This window comes from Capra hircus, chromosome 11 (assembly GCF_001704415.2).
Source record: "Capra hircus breed San Clemente chromosome 11, ASM170441v1, whole genome shotgun sequence".
NCBI classification, from domain to species: domain Eukaryota; kingdom Metazoa; phylum Chordata; class Mammalia; order Artiodactyla; family Bovidae; genus Capra; species Capra hircus.
In genome coordinates this window covers 82,734,784-82,753,002 of record NC_030818.1, presented here as the reverse complement: position 1 = coordinate 82,753,002, position 18,219 = coordinate 82,734,784, and the positions used below count along the sequence as shown (strand labels likewise).

Here is an 18,219-nt window from a genome sequence, read left to right as displayed (position 1 = left end):
TCAATAATACAAAAATCAGTCCTTTGGCACAATGTCAGGCACAAAGTAATGCTCATTAAATTTCTCTATTATTATTATTGTGCTATAAACACATAGCAGTTAAAATCTATTAAGTACCAACTATGTAAACCCAGGTATTGTATATATTATATAATTTAATGTTTATAATTATCCTGATAGCTCAGTTGGTAAAGAATCTGCCGGCAATGCAGGAGACCCCAGTTCAATTCCTGGGTCAGGAAGATCCAGGGAAAAGGGATAGGCTACCCACTCCAGTATTCCCTAGGTTTCCCTTGTGGCTCAGCTGGTTAAGAATCCACCTGCGATGCAGGAGACCTGGGTTTGATCCCTGAGTTGGAAAGATCCCCTGGAGGAAGGAAAGGCTACCCACTCCAGTATTCTCACCTGGAGAATTCCATGGACTGTATATAAGAGTCAGACGTGACTAAGCAACTTTCACTTTCGCTTTTCTTTCAACTATTCTACTAGGAGTTTTAATTAGCTCCACTTTATCAGAAAGGAAGCTGAAAACCAAAGGTGTTATGCAACATGTCCAAAAGTCACACAGTCGCCATTAATGGAGCTTGGGATTAGAATCTAAAATTATGCTTTCCCCACCACATTCCCCCAATCCACACTGCCAGTCATCCCTTTTTGATAATATTGTAAAAACTAACATGACAACAAATAATTTCAGAAATAGAACACAGCCTACCATTGCCCAGCATACCAAATGCGATCATTACTTGATGTTAACAACACTTTCGAAATTTCACAAGTGCTTCTGAATATAACTGCTTTGTCTTTCAAACCTTAACTGCACATTTGATGATATCAAAGACTTACTATTAACATTTTTATTGGTAATGTAGTGGTAGTTACTTTTAAATATATCTTTTAGAAATAGATATGGAAGGATTATTATTTAACTTATACGCAGAGTACATCATGAGAAATGCTGGGCTTGAAGAAGCACAAGCTGGAATCAAGACTGCCAGGAAAAATATCAATAACCTCCAATATGCAGATGAGACCACCCTTACGGCAGAAAGTGAAGAGAAAGTAAAAAGTCTCTTGACGAAAGTGAAAGAGGAGAGCGAAAAAGTTGGCTTAAAGCTCAACATTCAGAAAATGAAGATCATAGCATCTGGTCCCATCAGTTCCTAGAAATAGATGGAGAAACAGTGGAAACAGTGTCAGACTTTATTTTTTTGGGCTCCAAGATCACTGCAGATGGTGACTGCAGCCATGAAGTTAAAAGATGCTTACTCCTTGGAAGAAATGTTATGACCAAGCTAGACAGCATATTCAAAAGCAGAAACATTACTTTGCCAACAAAGGTCCGTCTAGTCAAGGCTATGGTTTTTCTTGTGGTCATGGATGTGAGAGTTGGACTGTGAAGAAAGCTGAGGGCCGAAGAATTGCTGCTTTTGAACTGTGGTGTTGGAGAACTCTTGAGAGTCCTGTGGACTGTAAGGAGATCCAACCAGTCCATTCTGAAGGAGATCAGCCCTGGGTGTCCTTTGGAAGGACTGATGCTAAAGCTGAATCTCCAGTACTTTGGCCACCTGATGCGAAGAGTAGACTCACTGGAAAAGACTCCGATGCTGGGAGGGATTGGGGGCAGGAGGAGAAGGGGACGACAGAGGATGAGATGGCTGGATGGCATCCCTGACTCGATGGACGTGAGTCTGAGTGAACTCCGGGAGTTGGTGATGGACAGGGAGGCCTGGTGTGCTGCGATTCACGGGGTCGCAAAGAGTTGGACCCGACTGAGCGACTGAACTGAACTGAAGTGATGGAAGGATTTGTGGATAAATGAAAAGATGACTGGGTGTTTCTTTAAAATGACCCAGAGGAGTAAGGGTAGAAAGGAAATACATCGGCCACGTCTTGACAACGGTGAAAGCTGGGAGCTGGGCACATGAGCTTTCAGTTCACTGTTCTTCTCACTGTGATGCTTTCTATAATTAAAAACAAACTACCTTTGAGTTAGGCAAGGAAATTACTAGTATCCATACTGAGACAAGAGAAAACTGATGTCCCAGTGGTCTATGATTGAAGTTGCACTAACCTTCTTGAGTTTACAATATGGTCTTTCACTGAGTATATAATTAAAAAGAGGTTAAAATCAAAGCCTGCACTTAAAAGGGTCAACATATATAAGGTTGAAGGTTATTTTCAGCATTTGATTTAAAAGGTTCCTTAAGAACATCATATAACGTCAATTTAGGGACCAGAAGAGGCTCCTGTTAAGGATCATCATGGCCTAACAACATTCACAAACAGCTATTCCAAGTGTGCTCAGTCCCTCGGTTGTGTCCAACTCTTTTTGGCCCCATGGACTAGAGCTCATAAGGCTCCTCTGTCTACAGAATTTTCCAGGCAAGAGTACTGGAATGGGTTGCCATTTCCTCTGCCAGGGGATCATCCGAACCCAAGAATTGAACCCACTCTCTTTCATTGGCAGGAGGGTTCTTTACCACTGAATCACCTGGGAAGCCCAAGTAGCCATTTGGTACGTTTAAATCACAGCTTCACTGAAGCAAATGTCTGTTTTTGTATCAATTAACTCCCTCAGTGCCTTATACACCACTTGAGCCACTGAAACACAACACTTATTCCATGAAGAGTAATGACAATTCTCCAGATATGAATATACAATGTTTGATTAGAAAAATAAATATGTACTTAAAAACTGATAAGTATAAATCATTTCCACCTGATTCAACTTTTACCCTAGTCCTAATTACCAATTGGTGGTGGTGATTCAGTCACTAAATCTTGTCCGACTCTTGTGACCCCATGAACTGTAGTCTGCCAGGCTCCTCTGCCCATGGGATTCTCTAGGCAGGAATACTGGAATGGGTTGCCATTTCCTTCTCTAGGGAATCTTCCCGACCCAGGAATTGAAGCCAGGTCTCCTGCACTGCAGGCAGATTTTTTACCAAGTGAGCTACAAGGGAAGCCCCTTAGTTGTCAATATTTTTAATACTGTCAATAATTGTAATTATTGATTATACAACTGTAATCATCAGCAGAATAAAATCAAGATCAGTAAAGCCAATTTGCTCCCTATGAAGGCCTCTATATTGCTCATACCATTATTTAATATTATTTATTAGATAGGGTATAGGCAGTAAAAAATACAAAAATGAGATAAAACTGAAATCAGGCTTTTTGATTCCTCCCATTATCTCCTGGATGAAGGGCTTGTATTTTTGTGTCTCATACGTATTTTGAAGTCTTCAATTTGTTCAGTATCTGGACTCCTCTCCACTGACTGATTTTTCTAGTCAGGAACATATATATTGTTTTACAAGCCAAGAATACAATTCATTAAACACATAAGGTTAAAAAAAAATAAAACAGATCAGTGGCCACTTATAGGTTCATTCACTACAGCATTACAAGTGAATGGACTATTTTTTACATACCTAAACACTGTTTTTACCTGGATGAAAACCATTTACGTAGTGATTTGTCAATTTTTTAGCTATAGAAAGTGAAAGTGAGTCACTCAGTCGTGTCCAACTCTTTACAACCCCATGGACTATGGAATTCTCCAGACCAGAATACTGGAGTGGGTAGCCTGTCCCTTCTCCAGGGGATGTTCCCAACCCAGGGATTGAACCCAGGTCTTCCACAATTCAGGCAGATTCTTTATCAGCTGAGCCACCAGGGAAGCCCAAGAATACTGGAGTGGGTAACCTATCCCCTTCTCCAGTGGATCTTCCAGACCCAGGAATCGAACTGGCGTCTCCTGCATTGCAGGCGGATTCTTTAGCAACTGAGCTATGGAAAAGAATATTAAAATTCCCATGATGGTGATAATACAGAAGAAAAGTTCCCAAGGATACAGAGGGTTTCCTTATGCAATCCGAACCCTCTGGTCCCCAAACCTCATAGGGGCTCATGACTCCCATGAGGCCCAAGACTCCACTAGACCAGAGGGTCCCAACTAGAATGAACTAGGAACGGCTTCATCAGCCAAAAAAGTCATGTCAAGAATAAATTATATTGGAAAATGCACCAAAAAACAGGATGAGAACACACATTCTTAAAAAAAAAAAAAAAAAAAAAAAACTTCTGAAGCAGGCACGGATGGCTATTTCTGAACTTTTCTGAAAGTTAGGAGAAAAATTCATCATCATTCAATTGGAAAGCAAAACATCTCCTAGCTAGAAAGAGAGCGTGTGTGTGTGTGTGTGTCTGTGTGTGTGTGTGTGTGTGTGTATGTGTTGATCACTCAGTTTCATCTGACTCTCTGTGACCCTATGGACTGTAGCCCTCCAGGCTCCTCTGTCCAAGTAATTCTTCAGGCCAGAATACTGGAGTGGATAGCCTTCAGAGGATCTTCTTCAGCGGATCTTCCCAACCCACGGATTGAACCCAGGTCTCCCATATTGCCGGTGGATTCTTTACCAGCTGAGCCACCAGGGAGGCCCATATGACTGCATCACTTTGCTATACACCTGAAACACAATCCTGTAAATTAACTATATACTTCAATTTAAAAAACAGTTGCTGAAAAAAGAATCTGCAGGACTGAAAAGCCTACCACAATTATGAATACAGCTTTAAAAGACACATGAAAGAATGCACTGATATTATCCGAGTGTGTGAGCATACAGAAGAAGTTTGCATTTCATTACCTGCTCACTGTTCTTCAGAGAAATGATGAAGCTGTGGTCGAGGGTTTCCAGGTGTGCCAGTGATTGCTCCAGATGATTCAAGGCATCTGCATAGGTCACCTGAGACCCACCAGCCTCCTCAGTGTCTTCTTCTAAATTTCTTTTTCTTGGCTTTTCAATAAAATGTTTGACTGCCTTAATAGCCTTTCCAGTCATTTCTTTACGTGCTTCCAGAGACAGCTTTACCAACAACAATAACAAAAAGAGAGTGAGAAAAGGGAACTGAACAAAGGTAAGAATCACCCTACATATTATATGTGATGGATTTAGTAAAGTATTAGTGTGGTAGAGAGAACAAAAGTGAAATTTTAATACATAAACTTTAGTGAATAGGACTTTTGCTATACTAGTTTTTCTTCCATGAAGAAAACAAAAATAGGGTGGTATCATTGCACTATTAAATGCATAAATATAGCTTTTTAAAAAATGCTAATACCCAAAGCAGGTGGTGTCATGATGAAACACATTCAAATAGATTATTGGTTACAGTGAAAAAATGAGGAGTCATTTCTATAATCAATTCTGATCATTTATTTTAAGGAAATGATTCAAAAGAAGAAAATAGTATAGGCATGAAGATTTTAACTGGAATAAGAATAAAAAATACAGCTTTGAAAGCAATCCAATTGATAGTAAGAGAAATGGTAACTAGCGTATGACAAATCACTCGATAGAGTATTATGCAGTCAGTAAGAGTTACAGTAAGAGTATAGCCATTATCACTGTTTGATTGTGGTAAAGTGCAGGCGGCTGCGACCAGCGCACTAAGCGTGGGCAAGAGGAGCTACCCCATGTTCGGGGTCAGGGGCAGAAGCCGGGAGGACCCCATTCCCGAAGGGCGGCAGCCAAGAGGAGCCACCCCTCGACCGAAGCCAGGGGCGGTGGCCAGGAGGAGCAACCCCGCGCCTGAGGGTAGGGGCGGTGGCCAGGAGGAGCAATCCCACGTCCAAGGAGTGGTGGCTGCACGGGCGCAGGAGGGCCTAGAGGAGCTATCCCACATTGAAGGTCAGGAAGGGCGGTGGTGAGGAGATACCCTTCGTCCAAGGTAAGAAGCAGCGGCTGTGCTTTGCTGGAGCAGGCGTGAAGAGATACCTCATGCCCAAGGTCAGAGAAACCCCAAGTAAGATGGTAGGTGTTGCAAGAGGACATCAGAGGGCAGACACACTGAAACCATACTCACAAAAAACTAGTCAATTTAATCACTCTAGGACCACAGCCTTGTTTAACTCAATGAAACTAAGCCATGCCCATGGGGCAACCCAAGACAGGTGGGTCATGGTGGAGAGGTCTGACAGAATGTGGTCCACTGGAGAAGGGAATGGCAAACCACTTCAGTATTATTGCCTTGAGAACCCCATGAATAGTATGAAAAGGCAAAATGATAGAATACTGAAGGAGGAACTCCCCAGGTCAGTAGGTGCCCAATACGCTACTGTATATCAGTGGAGAAATAACTCTAGAAAGAATGAAGGGATGGAGCAAAAGCAAAAACAATACCCAGCTGTGGATGGGACTGGTGATAGAAGCGAGGTCCAATGCTGTAAAGAGCAATATTGAATAGGAACCTGGAATGTCAGGTCCATGAATCAAGGCAAATTGGAAGTGCTCAAACAAGATACGGCAAGGGTGAACATCGACATTCTAGGAATCAGCGAACTAAAATGGACTGGAATGGGTGAACTTAACTCAGATGACCATTATATCTACTACTGCAGGCAGGAATCCCTCAGAAGAAATGGAGTCGCCATCATGGTCAACACAAGAGTCCGAAATGCAGTACTTGGATGCAATCTCAAAAATGACAGAATGATCTCTGTTTGTTTCCAAGGCAAGCCATTCAATATCACAGTAATCCAAGTCTATGCCCCAACCAGTAACGCTGAAGAAGCTGAAGTTGAACGGTTCTATGAAGACCTACAAGACCTTTTAGGACTAACACCCAAAAAAGATGTTCTTTTCATTATAGGGGACTGGAATGCAAACGTAGGAAGTCAAGAAACACCTGGAGTAACAGGCAAATTTGGCCTTGGAATGCGGAATGAAGCAGGGCAAAGACTAATAAGAGTTTTGCTAAGAAAATGCACTGGTCATAGCAAACACCCTCTTCCAACAACACAAGAGAAGACTCTACACATGGACATCACCAGATGGCCAACACTGAAATCAGATTGATTATATTCTTTGCAGCCAAAGATGGAGAAGCTCTATACAGTCAGCAAAAAAAAGACCAGGAGCTGACTGTGGCTCAGATCATGAACTCCTTATTACCAAATTCAGACTCAAATTGAAGAAAGTAGGGAAAACCGCTAGATCATTCAGGTATGACCTAAATCAAATCCCTTATGATTATACAGTGGAAGTGAGACATAGATTTAAGGGTCTAGATCTGATAGATAGAGTGCCTGATGAACTATGGAATGAAGTTCGTGGCACTGTACAGGAGACAGGGATCAAGACCATCCCCGTGGAAAAGAAATGCAAAAAAGCAAAATGGCTGTCTGGGGAGGCCTTACAAATAGCTGTGAAAAGAAGAGAGGCAAAAAACAAAGGAGAAAAGGAAAGATATAAGCATCTGAATGCAGAGTTCCTAAGAATAGCAAGAAGAGATAAGAAAGCCTTCCTCAGCCATCAATGCAAAGAAATAGAGGAAAACAACAGAATGGGAAAGACTAGAAATCTCTTCAAGAAAATTAGAGATACCAAGGGAACATTTCATGCAAAGATGGGCTCGATAAAGGACAGAAATGGTATGGACCTAACAGAAGCAGAAGATATTAAGAAGAGGTGGCAAGAATACACAGAAGAACTGTACAAAAAAGATCTTCATGACCCAGATAATCATGATGGTGTGATCACTCACCTACAGACAGACATCCTGGAATACGAAGTCAAGTGGTCCTTAGAAAGCATCACTACGAACAAAGCTAGTGGAGGTGATGGAATTCCAGTTGAGCTATTTCAAATCCTGAAAGATGATGCTGTGAAAGTGCTGCACTCAATATACCAGCAAATTTGGAAAACTCAGCAGTGGCCACAGGACTGGAAAAGGGCAGTTTCCTTCCACTTCCAAAGAAAGGCAATGCCAAAGAATGCTCAAACTACTGCACAATTGCAGTCATCTCACACACTAGTCAAGTAATGCTCAAAATTCTCCAAGCCAGCCCTCAGCAATACATGAACTGTGAACTCCCTGATGTTCAAGCTGGTTTTAGAAAAGGCAGAGGAAACAGATCAAATTGCCAGCATCTGCTGGATCATGGAAAAAGCAAGAGAGTTCCAGAAAATGATCTATTTCTGCTTTATTGACTATGCCAAAGCCTTTGACTGTGTGGATCACAAGAAACTGTGGAAAATTCTGAAAGAGATGGGAATACCAGACCACCTGACCTGCGTCTTGAGAAACCTATATGCAGGTCAGGAAGCAACAGTTAGAACTGGACATGGAACAACAGACTGGTTCTAAATAGGAAAAGGAGTATTTAAGGCTGTATATTGTCACTCTGCTTATTTAACTTCTATGCAGAGTACATCATGAGAAACGCTGGACTGGAAGAAACACAAGCTAGAATCAAGATTGCCGGGAGAAATATCAATAACCTCAGCTATGCAGATGACACCACCCTTATGGCAGAACGGTGCCGCACACGTGAAAAGTGTACTGAACACATAAAGGAATGAACGGATGAAGGACAGCATTTCACAGTGACAGACGGCGAAAGCACACTCGTGGCAGCAGGAGAGCTTATGACACGTGTCCAACCAACAGTGAGCACTCGGACACGGCCGCAATGGAAAGGGCCGGACAGAAAATGCCAGGCTTCGGAGGTCACTTACGGGCTCTGACATGTACTCTTTTGGTTGGCTGGCTAGTTCTTAGAATCCTTTAAGGACTGTAAAAACTAGCTTAGCTAAGGGCAGTACAAAAACCAGCTGTGGGCTGAATTTGACCTGTAGGGTACTAGTGACTGACTCCCCAGTCTGGAATATTAAACAACTTTAGTTGGAAAGATGAACTGACAATAAATTGTTGGTAGCCTTGAGTGCCGGGCTAGCTACGGAATCTGACCTGCAGGAGTTCAGGAGCCACTGAAGGCAAGTGGTATTGAAGATAATTGCATGGGAAAGTTTTAGTCAGTTTTTTAGTTTAAAAACATACTGCAGAATTTTTTTAAATATGAAACTACAGGTATCTGAGAAAAACTGTCATCATTTCTCAAGCCTGCCTTTGCCTGTCCTTCCCAAATCAGTTCAGGGTTCACTCCTTTGAGATGCTGTCGCTAACATCATCTCCTCCCTTATATGTTCCTTTTAAAGCTCACCTGTATCAAAGAACCCATCTCACTGTGTTAAAATTGTCTGGTTACTCGTACATTTCCCCTGACTAAACAATGTAATCTTTCAGGGAAGAAAATGTGCTTTTTAAAATCTCTGTATCCCTAGCCCTTAATACGATGTCTAGCACATCGTAGACAAACCGAAAATAGCTGCTAAATTACTCAACAACTCTGCTCAGTGTAAGGGTGTGCGGGAAGAACCTTTAAAAGTCCAATGAAATAGCATATTCTCAACATGTCTCATGTCTCAAGAAATTTGTGGTCCAGAATGCACCCAAAGACTCCCTAGTGTCTTACTTACTTATCAGGGACCCTAGTGTCTTATTCCTGTAAGATGGCCTCGAAAGACTAAAATTTACAAGGACATTTTCAAGAACTTGAAGGAAAAACCTCAGGACTAGATGTATGTTGTCAGGACAAAGCCAGTCAGTGGCGTTCAGAAGTCACGCAGGAAAAGGCAGCAGGACATTAGACGCTGGACATTAGGCAGCAAGGATTTTGAGTTTATTCACGGACAGCCACCCAGGGAAGGCACTGGACATCTGGCCCCAGGCTGGGTGCTGGCGACACGGACAAAATGAGATCAGGTCCCTGTCCCTGGGGACACTACACTTCAGCTGGAAAGACAGAGGGAGAAATGGCATTGCAACAAGGCAGGATCCCTCTTCAAGCGCAGGAGGGTAAACATGACCTGCTACTGAGGACCTCCGAGGGGCAGTCTGTCTGGACAGGAAGGGAAGGGCTGGGGGGCAGGGAGTGGGCAGGAAGGTTTGCTGAGGGATGCTATCTCTAAAGGGAGTCCTCAGGGGTGAGGAGGCATTAAGACGGGAAAGGAAGAACTTCAAGGGTCCCCAGGTTAAAGGGGGCTGGGGGGATGCTGGGGTAAATGGATGCCACATGGCCTGGATGCCGAGTGCAAGCAAAGGCCCATCAGTGCCTGAGTGAGGGAGAAGGACCGGGCCAGCATGAAGGACATGCGTGCTGGGCGAGAGGACAGCTCTCTATCACGCTCGCGCCTGGGAAGCCGTGCAAGGAAGGAGTTGACACAATCAGTGCTGTCGCTGTCATGAATGGCTTGATTCAAAATTCACCAAGACAGCTTCCCTTGTGTGCAGGTACCTTAAGGCTGATGAAATCTCACCAAGCAGATACTATTTTTTTCTTTTAAAAATGAATATAGTGTGACTTTCAGATAAGGTGGATATTTATAAAGTGATAGGTGCCTTAGGAAAAGTCAGATGCTACCTACAGAGTCAGGGCGGGAAAGCCAGGGTTTACCTACCGTTCACATTGCTAACAGCAACTGTATTAATTAATGGAAAAGTCAAGAGCAAAATTATTTCACTCACACGTTGGTTTTAACATCACAGTTAATTTGAGAGATTGAAAAAATTCTCTTTGACTAATACAGGATAGAGAGATATCCTTTCTTTCTGGGTTCTATTTAAAACCTCACTCCACTTTTCTTTCATCTCCTCCCTTTCAAGCACAGACACTCCAACGCTTACCATGTGCTGGGCCTAATCTTGGCACAGGGGATACAAAAGGAAATGAAAACACAATCTCTACCTTAGAAGAACATCCATCCTAATGGAAAAACCAAACACAAAAGTAAGTATTCATAAAATGTGACAGAAATATAAACCAACCTATGCAGGTGCAAGAAAAAGTATCTGTCTTAGAAAGGCAAGAAAGTCTTTACAAAGGAGGTGGCACCTAAGCCAGGGCTTGAAGGATGAGCAAGGATTTCTGTGAAGAAGCGGGTGAGGTGAACTTGCAACATGGGAAATTTGTTGTTGTTCAGTCACTAAGTCGTATTCAACTCTTTGCGACCCCATGGACTGTAGCACGCCAGGCTTCCCTGTCCTTCACTCTGTCCTGGAGTTTGCTCAAACTCATGTCCATTGACTCTATGATGCCATCCAACCATCTCATCCTCTGTCCCCCTGTTCTCCTGCCCTCCATCTTTCCCAGCACCAGAGTCTTTTTCAGTGAGTCAGCTCTTTGCATCAGGTGGCCAAAGCTTCCAAACATTTCTGCCCAAGACCCACAGATTGTATGCATCAAATCTCAATATCAGAATATATGTGTGGGCATGTATGCATATATTAAAAGCCCAAGTTTCATGAAATAACATACCCCCTACTGTGGTGAGGGACAATTTGGTATTCTCTGACATTAGTCTACTGTCCAGTATTTTTCCTGTTTTAATGCCAATCCACACACTGTAATTGCAGGATCCACTAATGGATTGTAACTCATTAATGGCAGGTGTAAAGCACCTGCCAATCTGCTCCAAGGATGACAGGATGACTTGCAGGGGCCAGCAAAGGTCGAGGCTACCAATGAGGTATCAAATTATCTAAGTTACATTTAACTGACTTCGACAAACAAGAAATCCCTTTATGTTCTTCTGACAGCATGATGTTACTCTCTCTGCTGACACTGAATGTTATATGTGGGTGCTTTATATTGGTCTACTTTCCTTCCTAGATTATGAGATCCATCAGAGCAGGATCCGTGTCTTACTCATTTTTTGACTCTCAGTGCTGAGTCTAACATTTTAAGCACTGTTTTAAATTGTAAACATAGAATATTATGAAATAGTACCTTAAATGTTATCCAACAGAAAACGAAATTGACAAGTTTGGGGAATGTTTGCTTTACTATAGTTTACAAGCTGCTGCTGCTGCTAAGTCGTGTCAGTCATGTCTGACTCTGTGCGACCCCACAGACGGCAGCCCACCAGGCTCCCCCGTTCCTGGGATTCTCCAGGCAAGAACACTGGAGTGGGGTGCATTTTCCTTCTCCAATGCATGAAAGTGAAAAGTGAAAGTGAAGTCACTCAGTTGTGTCTGACCCTCTTTGACCTCATGGACTGCAGCCCTCCAGGCTCCTCTGTCCATGGGATTTTCCCGGCAAGAGTACTGGAGTGGGGTGCCATTGCCTTCTCTGAGTTTACAAGCTATTCAAACATAAAAATTAGAATGCAAGTTTTGTCATAGTGAATCATATACTTTAAAAAATCAACAGTAGAATTCTGCTCCTCTGCTTTAACTGTCAATTGCTTATATAATAAAAATGAATCATGCAGGACACAGAGGCCACTTTATCTTTGCCTTTTCCCTTATGTAATAATCACAGTAATATTATCATTCTTCAGCAAAGTGTAAATGGCCCTATCCTTTGTACTGTTTACTTTTAGCACTGACATAGCTAATACATCCCTAAGTTTTTCAACAACTTGAAGGTCACCTTTATCTTAACGAAGAGGGCCATGAAGAATGTTAGAAATGAGATGTTCCTGCAATCAGTAATGAAGGTTCCTGTCCACTGGGGCTGTGAAAGCATTCACTCACATTTTCCATTTAAAAATCTTTCCTATCATATGCATGCATGGGATACACAACACAAACTATTATTATTAAGAGCATTTTAAGTAGATCTAATGAGTTTATGTCAAAACCAAGTGTAAGTACGAAAATCTAGATCTTATTCTAACTCTTACAACTATTTTGGATCATTCAAAACCAAACGGAACTGTTGCTAGATGTTTGAAACTGGGCTGAAAGGAATTCAAATGTCATTTTTAGATGTTCTAGGTGACAGTAAACAGAAAGAGGGATAAAGAAAAGCAGAAGGGGAACTGACTGGTACTGAGCACCTACTGACACCAAGATCTTTATCCTTGCTATTTTATTTAATGTCCACAATGGTTATCCAAGGTGCCCGTTCCAGATACCGTGCTTGTCTCCCTGACGTCCACTCCATACCTTGTCTAGTAAATGCTGACCATGCAATGGGCATGCGACTGACTCAGGACCGCCTAGGGTTAGTCCTGATGCGGTCAGACCATTCACGGTAATCCCACACCTCTCACCACAGTGGTTAGTTCAGGTGGTCGGGCCGACTGACTACCAAAAGCCACAGGAATCTGTTCGGGGGTGATGTAACCCGAGTGAGAGGCTCACATTTTCTTTTCTGTGCGCACATGGAGCCTTCTCGCCCTACCTGGTGTGTATGGATTAGGAAGTGATGTAGCCTGTTTCCATCAGTCAGTGCACTGAAGCAAAGAGCCTGAGGGTGAAGCTACCACCACAGACCACAGAGAAAAGAGACAGAAACTGGCTCGTGATGACCACTCACTGTTGAATCACCCAACCCTGAAGTCAGCCCCACCTCTGAGCTTTTGAGTTACATAAGCCAGGAAATTTTCTGCTCAGTTAAGCTAATTTAATTGGATTTTCACTTGTGTCTAAAAACATTCTAAAATTAATCTATATTTATATAGGAGTAATTATTATTCCCCATTATATAGAGGAGAAAACTCAAGAGTCATTTTCCCAAGGTCGAGCTTGACGGGAACTCAAGAAGGTCTAACTATAAACCTGTCTCTATTCATCACCGTGCTGCCACTCAAAGAACTTCACAATGTGTCTAAGATTCACCACAATTTAATTTGATACGATCAGAGGCCACAATATTCACTTCAGTTCAGTTCAGTTCAGTCGCTCAGTCATGTCCGACTCTTTGTGACCCCATGAACCACACCACACCAGGTCTCCCTGTCCGTCACCAACTCCTGGAGTCCACCCAAATCCATGTCTGTTGTGTCAGTGATGCCATCCAACCATTTGATCCTGTCGTCCCCTTCTCCTCCTGCCCTCAATCTTTCCCAGCATCAGGGTGGGAAAGTATTCAAACGAGACAACTCTACGCATCAGGTGGCCAAAGTATTGGGGTTTCAGCTTCAACATCAGTCCCTCCAATGAACATCCAGGACTGATCTTTAGGATGGACTGGCTGGATCTCCTTGAAGTCCAAGGGACTCTCAAGAGTCTTCTCCAACACCACGGTTCAAAAGCATCATTTCTTCGGTGCTCAGCTTTCTCCACAGTCCAACTCTCACATCCATACGTGACTACTGGAAAAACCAGAGCCTTGACTAGATGGATCTTTGTTGGCAAAGTAATGTCTCTGCTTTTTAATATGCTGTCTAGGTAGGTCATAACGTTCCTTCAAAGGAGTAAACATCTTTTAATTTCATGGCTGCAGTCACCATCTGCAGTGATTTTGGAGCCCCCAAAATAAAGTCTAACACTGTTTCCACTGTTGCCCCATCTATTTGCCGAAGTGATGGGACCAGATGCCATGATCTTAGTTTTTGAATGTTGAGCTTTAAGCCAACTTTTTCGCTCTCCTCTTTCACTTTCATCAAGAGGCTCTTTAGCTCTTCTTCACTTTCTGCCATGGTCTGCATATCTGACGTTATTGATATTTTTCCCGGCAATCTTGATTCCAGCTTGTGCTTCCTCCAGTCCAGCGTTTCTCATGATGTACTCTGCATAGAAGTTAAATAAGCAGGGTGACAATATACAGCCTTGATGTACTCCTTTTCCTATTTGGAACCAGTCTGTTGTTCCTGGTACAGTTCTAACTGTTGCTTCCTGACCTGTATACAGGTTTCTGAAGAGGCAAGTCAGGTTGTCTGGTATTCCCATCTCTTTTAGAATTTTCCACAGTTTATCGTGATCCACATAGTCAAAGGCTTTGGCATAGTCAATAAAGCAGAAATAGATGTTTTTCTGGAACTCTCTTGCCTTTTCGATGATCCAGCAGATGTTGGCAATCTGATCTCTGGTTCCTCTGCCTTTTCTAAAACCAGCTTGAACATCTGGAAGTTCACGGTTCACGTATTGCTGAAGCCTGGCTTGGAGAATTTTGAGCATTACTTTACTGGCATATGAGATGACTGTAATTGTGCAGTAGCTTGAACATTCTTTGGTATTACTTTTCTTTGGGAGTGGAATGAAAACTGCCCTTTTCCAGTCCTGTGGCCCCACTGCTGATATTTCCAAATGTGCTGACATACTGAGTGTACCACTTTCACAGCATCATCTTTCAGAATTTGAAATAGCTCAACTGGAATTCCATTGCCTCCATTAGCTTTGTTCGTAGTGATGCTTCCTAAGGCCCACCTGACTTCACATTCCAGGATGTCCGGCTCTAGGTGAGTGGGAGTGATCGCACCTTCGTGATTATCTGGGTCATGAAGATCTTTTTTGTACAGTTCTTCTGTGTATTCTTGCCACCTCTTCTTAATATCTTCTGCTTCTGTTAGGTCCAGGGAATGGCAAACCACTTCAGTATTCTTGCCTCAAGAACCCCATGAACAGTATGAAAAGGCAGAAAGATATGACATTGAGAGATGGACTCCCCAGGTCAGTAGGTGCCTAATATGTTACTGGAGATCAGTGGAGAAATAAGTCCAGAAAGAATGAAGGGATGGTGACAATATTAATGGAGAGAATTTTCCAGATTTTCCAGGGTCAGTGTTAATTTAAAAGTGTTTTACTCTGTTCTGCTCATGGAAATTTTATCATTTGATAAGTGGCATTGATTCGTCATAGTCTTCCACACATATGGGTGGGATGAAAAACTCACTCATCAGATGACATACGCTGGGCAGAAAGCTGGTTATGTATGATTAAGGAATTTTGCTAGGTGATTCAGTGACCAAAAGGTTAAATAGCATCCTCAAAGGATGTTTACAGAAATGCATTATGAAAGCAGAGATATAGCACACACGCCTGCACTACAGTAACTAGCACAAACTGAGTCAGTCTTGTGTCAATGCCTCTCCGGTCCATCTTCATCTCTCCCATAAAACACCACACTGGCCTTCACACTGGAGTTTCCCTGTGTCTAAGCTGGTGCCTTCTGTTCTGTTCTCTGATCATCACCAAGGTGATCTCTCTAAAGCAAGAATCTGGAGACTGTCCCTACCCAGGCTAAAATTTACGTCTAATTGGTCCATTCTCAGGATAGTCTAAAACCTTTAGCCAGGTAAGCATTCATTCATTACCAGGCTCTTTCTTCTCTATGTGGCCTCATCAAGATACTTCTATTTATATCACATGTCTTGTAGTCAGTCAACTGAAGGCACTAGATTATTCCATGCCTATACCAAACTGCCACATCTACCTGGAATGGCTCTCCTCTTTTCATTTTTCCCTGCATGACAAACACCCTCATCTATTAAGACTGGGCTCAAATACCTCATCTAATATGAGGCCTTTTCTGGCTGGTCCCATCAACTAACTGTTAACCATTTTTACCTCACTGCTACCACATTACAAGTCACCAATCATATCAATTCTGAATCCTTCACTATTATATTTGTTTACCGTCTCCATCTATGAAGAGTTCCCCTTGACTGTCAAGTAGGCAGAAACAACCAGCATCCTAAGATGGCTGCAGTTAGACAGGGATCTTCTTTGGGTACCATTACTTGAAAAGCTTTTGGCACCAGCTGAGTGGAGAGGCCATGACTTTCCATTATAAATCCCTTTACTGCACAGCAAGAGAAAGTATTCATAAAATGGCAATTAGAAGATAAATCTGCTTATAAGTTTAAAAGGTACTTAATAAATGAGAGAAGGGATTGTAGAATGAACAAAGAATGGAGGAGGAGAGGGGGACCCACATCACTGAAGAGTTATGGTTGAACAACGAAAAATTCAGAACCCTGAAGTCAGCCAGGCAGAGAATAACATTTCAGTAGGCAGGTTATTTCTGGATTTTTCTCCTTTCTTTCTTTTTTTTTTTTAATGTTAAAATACACTTTGACATTTGCTGTACATTATTCTAAGATTGCTGATTTATTCTTCTGTCTTCCCCAAGACGTCTACCCCCTGTGAATTTAGAGCCCACAAGCCTCCCAGGAAGGAGCGTATACTCTTTTTTGTGCTTTATTCATGGAGAAGCCTGCAAGGGTTGCAGAAACACGCAGCAGCTGAGCGCCCGCCAGACTCCTTCTCAGCAACAGAGGCATCATCATTTATGATTGGATGGCAAACATGGTCTTTCGGCCAATTTTCAATCTTACTAAATTATTACCATAGCCAATTTGAAATAATTTCCAAGCACAAACAGAGAATGAGTTTTCAGCTTGCCAGTCAAGCCAATAATCACGAGTACCCAAGATGGGCTTTTGCAGCCAAATTTCTCAGTCGAGGGAGGCCATGGGAAGCAAGATTTGGGGAGTAGGCCTATCGATGAATCCTGACTTGGTCACGTCTAGCTCACAAGACACAGTCTCATGAGCAGTCTCATGGAGCAGTCATTTAACATCCTTGAGCTTTAATTTTCTTATCTCTTAAAATGATGATAAAAGTATTTATTTCACAGAGGTGGCAGGACAATTCACAGAGTAACATTACAATAAACACCACCTTCCCCTTCTTATAGTATCTTATTTGAGGGCTGGATGTGAAGAGGAAAATGGTTAATCCACATCCATAGTTAGCCTAGATGACTATGAAAGACTTTCAGAAGAAAACACTAGTCCCTCTTATTGTTACAGGGTAATGTTGACAGATAGTCCAATGGCCAATTCTCAGGCCTCTTCTTCTACAGGTCACAATACTCAGAGTGGATGCCATACCCACAATCCCTCCTTAAGGAAGCAGCCAAAGGGGCCTGTTAAACACAGGCTGTCTGCTTGGCAACAAAACTCTTCTGAATCTGACCACAGCTATATTCCTAGCACTGAGAACAATTTCTGATACACAGGAGGCACTGATGGTGTTTTTCCATTCTTGGATAACAAATAACCCAAATTTAGAAGTTTAAAACATTGATTATCTCACAGTTCTATGATTCATGAATCTGGTATGGTTTAGCTAGGTGCCTCTCTGGATTAAGATCTTTCACTAGGCTAGAAATGAACCACTGGTCAGTTCTGCAGTTTCATCAGGTCGCTTGGTTGGGTGGCAGGAGACGCGTAACCACAGTTACTCCATGGTGACTGGCCATCTGGGGCTCTTCGCAACAAGGGGCGTCGATTCCCCAAGAGTGCATGACCCAAGGAGGGGAGACGGCACCCAAGAAAGAAGCCACAGTCTTGTCATAACTTAATTTTGTAAAGGGCATCCCGTCACTTTTGCTGTACATATTCTGCTTGTTAAAAGTGAATTAAGGGAGGAGATCACACAGGGGATTAAACACTGGAAGGTCAAGATCATTAAGGGTCATCGTACAGGCTGTCTTTCTCAGCCTATTCATTGACTCAAAAGACATCTGGTCAATGAATGAACAAAGTAGCCAGTGATGTCTACTTGAAGAGATCCTGTGCCAAATAGGAAAACCAGACTGACTTCTAGGGAAATTTGTGGATTTTTCATTTTTCA

At 42.5% G+C, this 18,219-nt stretch overlaps 1 protein-coding gene across 2 annotated transcripts in view; it reads right to left on the bottom strand.

Moving 5' to 3' along the window:
* Positions 1–18,219, bottom strand: part of NBAS (neuroblastoma amplified sequence) — a 335,385-nt gene that overhangs the window by 57,077 nt on the left and 260,089 nt on the right. For both annotated transcript variants that reach the window (XM_018055620.1, XM_018055621.1), the window contains one exon: positions 4,656–4,874. In XM_018055620.1, coding sequence (XP_017911109.1) covers positions 4,656–4,874 — 219 coding nt within the window. The remainder of the gene's footprint in view (positions 1–4,655; positions 4,875–18,219) is intronic.